Here is a 14,268-nt window from a genome sequence, read left to right as displayed (position 1 = left end):
TTATATTTATTTGACCCACCCCCCTGGGATTCGAACCCACGACCTCCAGAACGGTAGCCGAGCGTGCTGACCATTACACAACGGAGGCGGACATAGTAATAAATAATTAATAAATTATACAAATTGTACATTTAATAAATTATACAAATGAAGAATTAATGGGATCATAATACAAAAAAAAAAAATACAAACCCTTGTATATGTAGATAGGAGCCCATAGATAAATATTTGATGAATCTCCATGATTTTCGTAACCTTCATCCGTACCCGATGGTGCGTAGAGCACTGCATCGCATTGACACACTGTTATCTTGATCGATAATTACCTGAAGGCAAGTACTGTGCTATATGTACCAGTGCAAATATATAATTAGTTAGTCATTGGATGATGTGCAGTTCTTTATGCACTATAGTGCGCATAGGGGTTAGAGAAGATGAATACATCGATACAATGGATTCATTTGTTTTTAAATCATCTCCTATCTCTGTTGCTTCAATATAAAATTACGAACGATAAAAAGAGATGAAGCAAGTAAAATAAAAAGACAGTAACCTCAGCATTGACGTAATATTCCCAAACTAAACTGAAAAAAAGAGATAAAGCGTATTCTGTAGTGCGTCTCTTTTACTCACTGGTGAATATACAAGTTGATAGAATATATAGCTTGCGATCAGTATTGCGCATATTCTATGGAGCAGGTGTCACGTGGTATTGTGATAACAAAAATTGTGCAAAATTTTGAGGTGTCATAAATAATTGTTTTTTTTTCTCTATCTGAGTATTAGATACTTGCGATAGTAAAACATTGTTATCAGTAATTACGCCTACACAAATAATTATCCTCTCGTTTCAAGCCTTAATGGCGCGATAATTTTCTTCCGGACTGTTTAATTTTAGGTTATTCCTTATCTCTGTCAAAGTGCTATAATTTTAATCTTTTTATTGGATCGTTTGCAATTGTCGCCGGGCAATTTAAACTTATTTGTTTTAAGTTATCAAATATTTGCTTTATGATATACATATTTAAAAAAAAAGTGTTGTTTTGATAAACGTCATTCTTGACAGCGTTATCGATCGTCATTTTTAATTTACGAAAACATAAATGAAAATTGTCAATTTAAGATAAATCATCATTGAATATCGCAGCCACATTGAATATTAAAGGTAAGCAAATAAAACATGTGGCAATTTTTTTAAAAATAACCATGTAAAAACTGTTTTCATTTACGGCGGTTTTTTTTAAAGCGCCGGTATGTCCGACAAGAAATTAATTAGGTTTTCTCCACTTTAAAGTTATTTTTATTTTTTTTGGCATCTTAACATATGGTGGATAAAGAAGAATATGGATGTCTGGGTATTTACAGGGCTTATGACCTGTCATAGGCTTGTTAAGTGATCATTTTACACACATGCAACATCTACCATTCTTATTATTTTTTAACATCTCATCAAAGATGAAGAAGAATATGGAAGTCTAGGCATTTACGGGGCTGACGACCGTCATAGGCTGGTTTAAGTGATCACTTTACACACGTGTAACATTCACCAATTCTACCCATTATTGACAACCACACTACTCAAATTCTTGGAAGTTCTATATATATATGAACCGATTTAGAAACCTTGTTCTTGAATCCCTAGAACTTCACTAGAGACATCTATTGGTGAGATGTAAAGAAGCTTTTTACTAAGCAGAAACTCTTATATTAGTATGTGAGGTCCGAATCCTGAATTATAATCACACACATGAGAAACGCCAGAAAATACCATTTTCATTTTTAATATTTTCCATATTCTTCTTCATCTTTGATGAGATGTTAAAAAATAATATGAAAATAACTCCTATAATTGGAGGTAATCCAGATTTTGTGAACAGGTATTTGGACACACTCAAAATGTTGTATCTACCATTCTATCCACGATTGACAACCACACTACTCAAATTTTCGGAACTTCTAGATTATTGATAATTTTATTTTTTATTTTTACAAATAAATATTCAATTTATTTCAATTTAATTTATTAAAAAATATATATAATATATAATTACATTACAAATAATATATTCAATGTGTATATATTAAAAAGTAAGGAAGAAGACTTAAAGATGTAGAACAGAGGTTCCCAAACTCTTTTATCTCGTAGACCCCCTGCCTTACTTTATTACTATTGATTTTTATCAAATTCAAAACTTCAAATGTATTTTTGACAGCCGGTATATGTAGTGTTACTCACTTTGAACCACACATGTTAGGTTTTATACATTTATATTTTAAATTCAAATTAAAACATAGACCCCTTGCAAGTTGTCATAGACCCCTGGGGGTCGATATAGACCACTTTGGGAATCACTGATGTAGAAGAATCCTGCTTCGGAAAACTCCTTCAGTCACATGGAACAGACCAATATCCAATGTGATATTGTTCAACATAGCGGTAGCTCTTCCTACAGGCATAACCATCGGCAGGTTGGTCTTGTATATAGGAATGTGAATTTTAAAGGTATAACCCGCAAAGCATCCATCACAGGCTTGTCTGCTGGTAGGATAGTAAGGATAGGGAAGGTAAATGTGAAAAATACATGACAAACACCCACATCAATTGAAAATTAGTCTTTCTTGAATTTATTTTGAACTGGCGGGAATCGAACCCACGACGCCAGTTTCGCAGTCGATCGTCTACCCAACTACGCCACAGCGCCTGTCATTAATACTGTCAATAATACTATGATAAAAATTAAAATATTGTCAAATAAACCCAAACTTCCATATTCTTCTTCATGTACAAGATATCAAAATGCTTACTCTTTGGCACCATCAAAATATTGATATAAATAACTCCCGAGTGAAGTTAAACCCAGAATTTGTGAGCAAAGATTTAGACATAGAAAGGAGAGTGAATGCTGGGAACAAAGTGAATGGTGCACTGAAATCAGTTATAGCAAATAAAAACCTATCAGCGGAAGCTAAACTGGCAGTGCACAAAGGAGTCCTGGTTCCAACTCTAATGTATGGAAGTGAAACATGGAGTTGGCAAAAGAAGGATGAAAGTAGACTGAATGCAGTCGAAATGCGATCTCTCAGAAGAATGTGCGACAAAACGATGTATGATAGATGTGCGAATAGTGAAACAAGGAAGGAATGCAAAGCTGAGATAAGCATTATCGATAAAATTAAGAAATATATTATTAAATTAAAACCAATATTTTTAGCTTTTCCACTTTATTTTTATTTGACCAGCGACCGGGTTTCGTCGTTACCGACATCACCAGTCTGATAATGTCGGTAAAGACGAAACCCGGTCGCTGGTCAAATAAAAATAAAGTGGAAAAGCTAAAAATATTGGTTTTAATTTAATAATATATTAAAATGCAATTCCATCACGAAGTGCCAGTGGATAATATAAATCTAAAATTAAGAAAGGTGTGTTGAGATGGTTTGGACATGTAGAACGAATGAGTGAGGAAAGAATGGTAAAACAAATTTATAAGGCGAATGTAAGTGGAAAAAAAGCAAAGGAAGACCGAGAAAAACATGGCACGATCAGGTATGCCAAATACTTGAAAGTGGTCAGGTTAGGAGTCATAACAATCGGCGGGTATGTATGAGGAGATTCATGAACGTGGAAGAGGCGAAGAATGTTTGCAAAGACAGAGAGTGGTGTGGCGTTCTATTCTCTCTGCCTTCCCCTGCGGGGAAGCGGCGTGATGGTTAGTTGGTTTTAAAATCTTAAAATAAGTAACCCCCGAGTGAAGTTAATAAACCCAGAATTTGTGAGCAAAGATTTAGACACAATCAAAATAATGTGAAAGATGACTTACATTATTTATTAAGACCACCTTGGTTAGAGCATATGTAATCTGATATTTATAATCCCTCTTATATAATATTAGCGCACCAAACAATTTGATAAGAAAAATACTTGACCTTTGATTGAAGTCGATATCTTTCAAATTCCATTGGCACAGGAACACTAAAAAGAATAACCTATGAATCCTGCATACTGTCAGTGAATACATATGCACTAGAGACCATGGCTCTGACAAGGAGAAATGCAGAGAAGCTCAAATGCACACAGCGATCCATTGAAGATCCATGTTTGATTAAATGGACTGACGGTCCTTATAATAATAAATAATAAAACCCTTATCCGCACCCCAATGGTGCATAGGGCACTGCATCATATAAACGCAGTGTTATCTTGGTCGTTTACACATGAAGGAAAGGTGATCAGCCCTCCGCTACAGGTACCAGTCCAGGGTAATATTGAATAAATATGACAGTGAAAAAATCACTTATATTTATTTTACCCCCCTTGGGAATCGAACCCGGGACCTCCAGAACGGTAGCCGAGCGTGCTGACCATTACACTACGGAGGCGGACATGACTGCCTTATAAAGGGTGATTTTTTAGTAGCTATCGTTTTTTTTAAAGAAATACATAAAATTCAGAGAAATGCATGAAATCTTTATTTGAATCGATAGTACGGTCCATATAATTTAACGTTTGAAGATTATTTCATTCAAATGTTGACCGCGGCTGCGCCTCAAATGGTCCATCCGCTTAGTCCAATTTTGGCATACACTTTCCAACATTTAGGCCGGTATCTCACGAATAAATGCTTCAATGTTGTCTTCCAATGCGTCAATCGAAGCGGGCTTGTTAGTAAAGACATGACCCTTAACATAGCCCCACAAAAAATAATCTAAAGGCGTTAAATCGCACGATCTAGGCGGTGACCGGTCCCAAACGTGAAATAAAACTGTTCACCGAACTTGCCTCTCAATCGGTTCATTGTTTCGTGTGCTGTGTGGCATGTGGCACCGTCTAGCTGAAACCACATGTCATGCAAGTCAAGTTCTTCCATTTTGGGCCAAAAAAAGTTGGATATCATTTCACGGCAGCGCTCACCATTCACAGTTCATTTTTTAAGAAGTACGGTACAATGATGCCACCAGCCCACAATCCGCACCAAACAGCAACTTTTTCTGGATGCATTGGTAGCTCTGTATGTCGGTATGTCCAACAATGTAAATTTGGTGCGAAATTTAGTCACAATAGCCCGAATAGCCGCTTCAGTGGGTCGATTAAACTCCCAGAGATACCGGCCGAAATGTTGGACAGTGTATGCCAAAATTGGAATAAGCGGATGGACCATTTGAGGTGCAGCCGCGGTCAACATTTGAATGAAATAATCTTCAAACATTTAATTATATGGACCGTACTATCGATTCAAATAAAGATTTCATGAATTTCTCTGAATTTTATGTGTTTTTAAAAATAAAAAATAAAACCGATAGCTACTAAAAAATCACCTTTATAGCTATACAATTCTAGGTACTTAGGTAATAGTTTTAACATGTGCTGTAATAATTTACGGGAGACAACAATAGTTAATGGGACATGTAGGTACGTATACTTATATTCATTTTCGGGGAAAGGAAGAAATCGTTGACATGGTATTGAAATTATTAACCTTTTAAACGCGTTAACTTTGTTCCTAAGAGACGCTCGTGCGCGGCTGTATTTCGCCGTTTTTTAAATGATTACTTTTATCATGTATTTAGTTATGAAACGATTTATTTTCCTAAACAAAAACGTTCAATGGGATTCATTGTGCCTTTTTGGTACTCTATAATACACGTGTGTCACATTATTCTTGAAATATATCGTAATATAAACAAATAAGATCGTAACATAAATAAATCAAAGCACGCATCGTGTGTCACTCTTACCCACTGGCGATGCGTAGCGTCGAGAGTGAGACAGATATAGGGCATGATTATGGCGCGGACTAATTACCGACCGCAAGAATTAAAGAAAACACTTGTTTTTTTTACCAACATAATACAATACAATAAATAAATGTGTTTAATAAAGTGTTTTCTTTAATAATTTCATCATGTCTTACCACAAAGTAAATGCCGAAACAATAAATAAGATTGAATTATTATTTTTTTTTTTCTTTTTTGTTTTTTTTTTTTGATTTTCTACACTAATTTACAGTTAAATCAATCCCACACCACTGTAATTATCTTGATATATTATCTTAACTAAAATTAATCAGTGCTATGTACTTTGTGATTTATTTTATCAATAATGAATGTCCACACACCTTTGAGTTGACGAGACCAGTTATTATAATAATCAAATAGTTACGAGCGGTGAATATTTGGACTCTCAAATTAGTGATATTTAAGGTAACAAAAAATATTTTTTCTTGACCTTTTTTTTGTGGGTAATATATCCAAAATTAAACAAGGTTATTGGATCGAATTCTTCTTTTATTTCCATATATATATGATAATATGTGACGCATTTTGTCTTATTAAGATATTATGTCTTAATAAGATGTCCGCCTCCGTAGTGTATGGTCAGCACGCTCGGCTACCGTTCTGGAGGTCCCGGGTTCGATACCCAGGGTGGGTATAAATATAAGTGATTTTTTCACTGTAATACTTATTCAATACTACCCTGGACTGGTACCTGAAGCGGAGGGCTGATCACCTTTCCTTCATGTGTAAACGATCAAGATAACTCTGCGTTTATATGACGCAGCGCGCTATGCACCAATGGGGTGCGGATAAGTGTTTTATTATTATTATTATTATTATTAATAAGATGAAATGCGTCATATATTATCATATATATATATATATATATATATATATATATACATATATATATATATATATATATATATATATATATATATATATATATATATATATATACATATATATATATATATATATATATATATAAATAAAAGAAAAATCCAATCAATAACCGTGTTTAATTTTGGATATATTACCCAAAAACTCAATATGGAATTCTACCAACTGTCTGCAGTTACAATAAATACACATAAAAAATAGAGGGTCTAGAAATAATAAATCCACTCTCTCCCTTTGATTTTAACAGAATGACGAATGAAGCCATTGCAATGACAATTTCATTAAAAGAAAACCATACAAAGTTTGTATAGCAAATCAATTGTGTGACATTTAATCAACTAGAGAACTGGAAATCAAGACCCTAAAATAAATGAGATATTGCTTACTCCTTTCAACAATGTCAAATATCAAAAAACGTCAATTTTCAGTTGTGCATGTTTTCAGCAAAAGCGGCATATTTCTAACTTAATATTTACCCGCTACAGGGCAGAATGTGTTGTTTTTACATTTTGAAGAAAAGGTATTGTTTAATTATTATTTTAAAATACTAAATAATTTTCAAATGGAAAAAAAAACATTCAGGTTTTAACTAAAAAGATCTGTTGCACAGTAAAAAGTTCAATATGTGGCTTGATATTTACTTTAATTTTTTTTTAAATATAGTAAATATTTTTCAAATGGAGAAAAAACATTCAGGTTTTACCTAAAAAGATCTGTTGCACAGTAAAATGTTCAATATGTGGCTTGATATTACATTACATTATATTCTTAATCTTTAAAAACGATCTCCTGAAAAATCAAGTTTTTTGATACATGACGTTGTGGAAAGGAGTGAGTTATTAGAGACAAAATAAAGAGTTCACGTATTCATGTAAATCTGGGTATAACAGGCATCAATAGTTAGGTAGAGCAAAGGTAGTTGAGATGGTATGGGCACATAGGACGCAGAGAACCTGATCATATTGTGAACCAGGCAATCGCAATGGATCTTCCTCGAAAGACAGCTAGAGGAAGACCAAAGAATTCACGGATGTTGCAGAAAGATAACATGATACAAAGGCATGACCTAATTTGAGCATTTCCCTTGAAGTATTTCGTATTGAAAGTGTTACAACATCCATCCGATGCAGTGCTCTATACACCATTAGGTGCAGAAGGAGATCAGACTCACAATAATCGGATGAAACATACCAAGATTGTATTGTTATTGTTATTATATTGTATTGTTATTGTTATTATATTGTAGTCTCTTGTTTGAATCTATAAGTTAAAAGTTTATTTTTTATATAATAAAATAACAAAAACGTCATGATGATAATAATTCAAATAAAAAACTGTTCTTTAAATAAGGAGACAAGAGGCATTGTGAATGTATGCGCTTTGTATGCAAATTGAGTGACTTTATTGCACCGATAGGTCAGTCAGCGGTAGAGCAATGTATCGACATTGAGTTATATTAAGAAATGCACAAATCGTTGAACCAAAACCAGTCTTATTTTGGCTCTCACCCAAATATAAGGTAGGAAGATTCAACCATCTAAGTGCGAAGATTTTTTTCTTATATGTATGCTGAAATTGCTAAAGACTTTTTTGCAAAAATGGTCATTTTTATTAGGTGTATGCAAAATCAACAATATTTCCAAAAAATATTCACCGAATTTAGTATTTAAAAAAAAACTAACTAACCATCACACCGCTACCCCGCAGGGGTAGGCAGAGAGAATAAAGCGCCACACCACTCTGTCCTTGCAAACATTCTTCGCCTCTTCCACGTTCATGCATCTCCTCATACATACCCGCCGATTGTTACGACTCCTAACCTGACCACTTTCAAGTATTTGGCATACCTGATCGTGCCATGTTTTTCTCGGTCTTCCTCTGCTTCTTTTCCCACTAACATTCGCCTCATAAATTTGTTTTACCATTCTTTCGTCACTCATTCGTTCCACATGTTCCATGTCATTTAGTATTTCTTTCTGGTATTTGTGGAGAACTCATCAAACTTCTCAAATAAAATAGCATTTTGTAATAAATATACTTAATCTGTCCGGGAGTATGGATGTAAATGAATGGCAGTGCAAATTTTCCTTAAAGGAGTAAGGACGTTAATAAATGTCGAAGTCCGTCTGTCAGTTAGTATGATGTAACTTGTATAGCAAAGACATCTGTGGATATTTGTGTGTGATTTTGTCATCATTGGAAAATATTTCGAATAGGCGTATTTTTTTATTAAATTAATTTAACATAATTTCTATCTCATAATAATAGATCCATTAATAATATTTTTTTTTCATGGTAAAAAAACCCACTCAGAGAAAGTCGGACATCAATTTTTGTACTCCCGGAAAGGTTAAACATATTTAATGTACAGTAAAACCTCTATCTATCGTTTTAAAAGGGACCTATTGAAATAAACTATGAATGCGGGAAAACAATGAATTCGGGATAAAGAAGTCAATACAAAATACAATACAAGGACATACAATCGAGTAAAGATACCGTCCTCCCAATCTGCATAACAATTAGTAGGTGACAAGTTTTAGATGTTAATAAATGTATTTATTAAAAAAAAATACAAAGTTGAACAGAACCCAAAGATCTTCAGACCTCTTCTGCTGTATCCATCACACAAGCTTTCGATAGTCTGTATCCCACACGTTGAAATATTGTCGTCATAAAATTAAAAAAACAGCAAATTATATCAAATATGTAGCATAATTCAAACGATGAATGCGGTAAAATGGTGGAAAGAAACGATCGATGCGATCTATTTTTGTATGAAATGAATTCGGGGTAGAAGAAATAAACGACACATCCGGGAAAACGATTATTCGAGGAACGACAGAGGTTTCACTGTATATATATACAAAATCAACAGTATTTTTCTCAAATATTGACCGATTTTAGTATTTCTTTCTGGTATTGCCGGAGAACATACGAGCAATCAAATATATATTTTATGTTTTATTGTTTCAGTAAAATCTTAAGACGAGAAACGCGAAGACATCAGAGCCATGATTCCATATAAAAAACCTACCATATTGGATTATGGAGATTGTAAGTTTTTTTTTTCATTTTATACACACACGATAAAAACACATTTTTTGACCACAATGGCAGCACCAAAATTAGCAGTAATGCACGCAATACTAAACATTTCTCATGGCGGACAGCGCGCTTCTTGACAGCGTTGTCACATAACATTTTCAATGTTTTTGATTTCATTGTTCTTTCATTGATTTTGAATACTTTGTCTCACAAGCACTGGGAAATGAAACGTATTGGAAATGTCTGATTTCTATTTTATTTATTTTTCGTTTGACTAGACCGAGTCACAGCAACTAGTGGCCGAATACAGGTGTATGATAGATGTTCGAATGGTGATCCATCAAATTAAGAAAGGTGTATTGATATGGTTTGGGCATGTGAATTGAATGAGTGCAGAAAGAACAGTAAAAATAAAATATGATGCAAACATAGTTGGAGATAGAAGCAGAGGAAGAGCGAGGAAAACTTGGCACGGTCGGAATGATCAGCGGGTATATATGCAGAGATCCAAGATGTGAAGATTGTTTGCACAGACAGATTGGTGTGGCAATCTACTCTCTCTGCTTACCCCTGCGAATAAGCAGCATGATGGTTGATTAGTTATTTTTTTTTATACAATAACTAACAAAGTCCTGCGCTCCTGTTACCATTCCAGGGTATATAAACAAATATTACAGTCAATAATCTTTTTTTTTTCAAAGACGAAGAACAATATGGAAGTCTGGGCATTTTAGAGGGGCTTACGACCGTCATTGGCTAGTTTAAGTGATCACTTTACACACGCGTAACTTTGAAGTTCTATGTATATGATAAAATTTTCAAACATTTTATAAGTATCACTAGAATTTTCACTAGAGACATCGATTGGTGAGATGAAGCTTTTTTATTGAGCAGAAGCTCTTATATTAGTATGTGAGGTCCGAATCCTGGATTAAAATCACATAAATGAGAAACGCCAGAAAATATCATTTCCATTTTATTATTTTAGCTTATAATTTGACTAGATAATTTATAAACAACATAAAAAAACTCTCAACTGATGTAAAAAACTCCTATAATCGGCGATAATCTAGATTTGTGAACACAGTACTTGGACACACTCAAAATTTTGTTAATAAATCGTTAATATTTTTATGGACTCAATCAAACCTGGGACCTCCGGCGGGGCAGCCAAACGCGCTAACCGCTCCACGGCAGAGGCGGACATCGGTTTATTGAATACAAGCGATAAAATGATAAGTCAGGCGGTATAATGTTATCAGTAATTAGTAATGAATTATCTTGTTCAATCTATTTTCAATGTTATCAAATCATTGACATCGACTCTTTGGCACCCGGTTCAAATTGTATTATAATTACTACCGAAGCAATTTTAAAAGGTAAAATGATCAATGTTAAAAGGTACCTTTAAATATTTTTTTAGTAACAGAGATACTAAAAAAAACTGTTTATTCTAATAGAAAAAGGCGTTATCAAAATCTTTTTTGCACTGATTTATAAATTTATGGTAGAATGTAAATCTGCGCAAAAAAGGAATCTTTGATTAAAAATCTGTTAAAAATTCCAAAAAAATACTTGTGTGTTCCTTTAAACATTCTTCTTCTTCTACTTGGTGTAGGCCTTGTGGCCTGTTTTTAAGAGAGATTAGCCTCCTGCCATGTCGATTCCCAGCTGTCAATCCATCTCTTTGGTGGTCTACCTTGGGGTCAACCGTGCAGTGCAATGTGGGGGGAGTCTGGATGGTTCCATTCTCCTCACATGAGCGTACCATTGTCTCCTTCGTTGCCTTCCCCACCTAACGACATCTTCCATCTCGCACATTTCCCTTATCCTGGTGTTCCTTATTCTATCTCGTAGACTCTTGCCAGATAATGGCTAAAAATGCATTTATTCTTAAAAATTATTATAAATTTTAGACCCAATTTTTTATAGAAAACACTTATTTATTTACCACTTCAGTTTATTTATGACTACTATTTTCGGAAGCTAAGCTTCCATCTTCAGGTCTAAATGTAAACTAAAACAGAAATAATAATAAACGGTTCTATAAATAAGGAGAGGGGTAAGTTAGAGGGATGGGGGGTTAGACAAGGGGGCGGAGTTTGAAAATAAAGGAAAAATAGAAAGCAAAAGTGATTTTTGTAAGCAATATAGTAAATATTAAATTATTATTAGTATTTAGTTTTTTTTTGGATTTTTAAATTTTCTAAATAATTCATAATTTGGCCTTCATGTGGTATAAGGTGTAATAATTTTAGTTTATGGGAGTGGAATGAATGGAATTTTATACCAGTAAGAATTTAAAAGCAAAAATTTCATATTCATTTATAAAAAAAAAAACTAACTAACCACCACGCCGCTTCCCCGCAGGGGTAGGCAGAGAGAATAGAGCGCCACACCACTTTGTCCTTGCAAACATTCTTCGCCTCTTCCACGTTCATGCATCTTCTCATACATACCCGCCGATTGTTACGACTCCTAACCTGACCACTTTCAAGTATTTGGCATACCTGATCGTGCCATGTTTTTCTCGGTCTTCCTCTGCTTCTTTTCCCGCTAACATTCGCCTCATAAATTTGTTTTACCGTTCTTTCCTCACTCATTCGTTCTACATGTCCAAACCATCTCAACACACCTTTCTTAATTTTATCGATAATGCTTATCTCAGCTTTGCATTCCTTCCTTATTTCACTATTCGCACATCTATCATACATCGTTTTGTTACACATTCTTCTGAGAGATCGCATTTCGACTGCATTCAGTCTACTTTCATCCTTCTTTTGCCAACTCCATGTTTCACTTCCATACATTAGAGTTGGAACCAGGACTCCGTTGTGCACTGCCAGTTTAGCTTCCGCTGATAGGTTTTTATTTGCTATAACTGATTTCAGTGCACCGTTCACTTTGTTCCCAGCATTCACTCTCCTTTCTATATCTTTATCAATCTTTCCATCCCTAGAAAACATACTACCCAAATACACGAAATCATCTACCTGTTCCAGAATCTCTCCGTTTACCAATATTTCACATTCAGATCTGCATTCTTCTCTTTCAAAAACCATAATCTTGGATTTGCTAACATTCATCAATAAGTCACTTTCCTTGCACACATTATACACTTTTGTCACCAACGCCTGCAGGTCTTCTCTGCATTTCTCTGCAGGTCTTCTCTTCATTTATATATCTTTATAACCTGATGTACTTAGACCACACCCAAGTATCTGAAATACTTGACTATACCAAGTTTTCCTTGGTCTTTCTGCTTCTATTTCCTACTACATTCGCCTCATAAATTTGTTTTACTATTCTTTCTTCACTCATTCGTTCTACATATCCAAACTATCTCAACACACCTTATTTAATTGTTGGGTAATATATCCAAAATTAAACACGGTTATTGGATTATATATTTAAATAAGTCTACTTTTATTTAAATATATATGATAATATGTGACGTGTTTCCTCTTATTAAGACATCAAATACATGTAGATTATTTTTTTGATAATGTCTTTATAAGATGAAATGCGTCACATATTATCATGTACATATCGTAGTCATACAGGAGAAAGTGAACAAGTGCATTTTTTTTTACAAAAACGTGATCATTGACTATTAAGATAATAGTTTAATATTGCCCTGAAAAAATCTCAAAGATTTTAAACATTAAAGTATAATATATTGACTTGTTAAAAATGACTAACTGCATTGATTTTTATTTTGTTGCCAAGCAAAAGTGACTTAAATGGCCTTCCTGAACATTTATTTTTGTTAGTTGGTCACTTTCTCCTGTACGACTACGATAAATAAAAGTTGAATTCAATCCCATAACCATGTTTAATTTTGGATATATTACCCAACAATTCAATATGGAATTCTACCGACCATCTGCAGATACAATAAATACACCTTATTTAGTTTTATCGATAATGCTCATCTCAGCTTTGCATAATTTCCTTATATCACCATTGGAACATCTACCATACATGGTTTTGCTACATTGTGAGATCGCATCCCGACTGCATTCAGTCTACTTTCATCCTTCTTTTGCCAACTGCATGCTTTATTTCCATATATTAGAGTTTGTCAGTTGCTGATAGGTTTTTGATTTGCTAATATAACTGATTTCTGTGCACCATTCACTCTGTTTTCCTATATCTTTATTATCCTAACTAACTAACCATCACGCCGCTTCACCGCAGGGGTAGGCAGAGAGAATCGAACGCGCCTCTTCTACATTCATGCATCTCCTCATACATAATAAATAAAAAAATAAAACCCTTATCCGCAACCCAACGGTGCATAGGGCACTGCTTCATATAAACGCAGTGTTATCTTGATCGTTTACACATGAAGTAAAGGTGATCAGCCCTCTGCTTCAGGTACCAGTCCAGGGTAATATTGAATAAATATTACAGTGAAAAAATCACTTATATTTATTTGACCCCCCCCTGGGAATCGAACCCGGGACCTCCAGAACGGTAGCCGAGCGTTCTGACCATTACACTACGGAGGCGGACGAATACATACCCGACGATTATTAC

At 34.3% G+C, this 14,268-nt stretch overlaps 1 protein-coding gene across 3 annotated transcripts in view; it reads left to right on the top strand.

Annotated features, from left to right (window-relative positions):
- Positions 1–673: 673 nt before the first annotated feature.
- Positions 674–14,268, top strand: part of Gk2 (Glycerol kinase 2) — a 43,459-nt gene continuing 29,864 nt past the window's right edge. The window contains exons 1-2 of one of the 3 annotated variants that reach the window (XR_015838679.1): positions 674–1,165; positions 9,655–9,735. Coding sequence is in view for 1 of the 3 variants with exons in the window: in XM_088271910.1 (XP_088128036.1) it covers positions 9,693–9,735 (43 nt within the window). In the remaining 2 variants the exon portion in view is untranslated. The remainder of the gene's footprint in view (positions 1,166–9,654; positions 9,736–14,268) is intronic. The other 2 variants (XM_088271910.1, XM_088271913.1) reach the window with 2 other exon arrangements.

The sequence above is a fragment of the Brachycentrus maculatus genome, unplaced genomic scaffold (genome assembly GCF_059751285.1).
Source record: "Brachycentrus maculatus isolate JH-2025_06_01 unplaced genomic scaffold, ASM5975128v1 h1tg000470l, whole genome shotgun sequence".
NCBI classification, from domain to species: Eukaryota; Metazoa; Arthropoda; class Insecta; order Trichoptera; family Brachycentridae; genus Brachycentrus; species Brachycentrus maculatus.
This window is presented reverse-complemented; position numbering and strand designations above follow the sequence as displayed.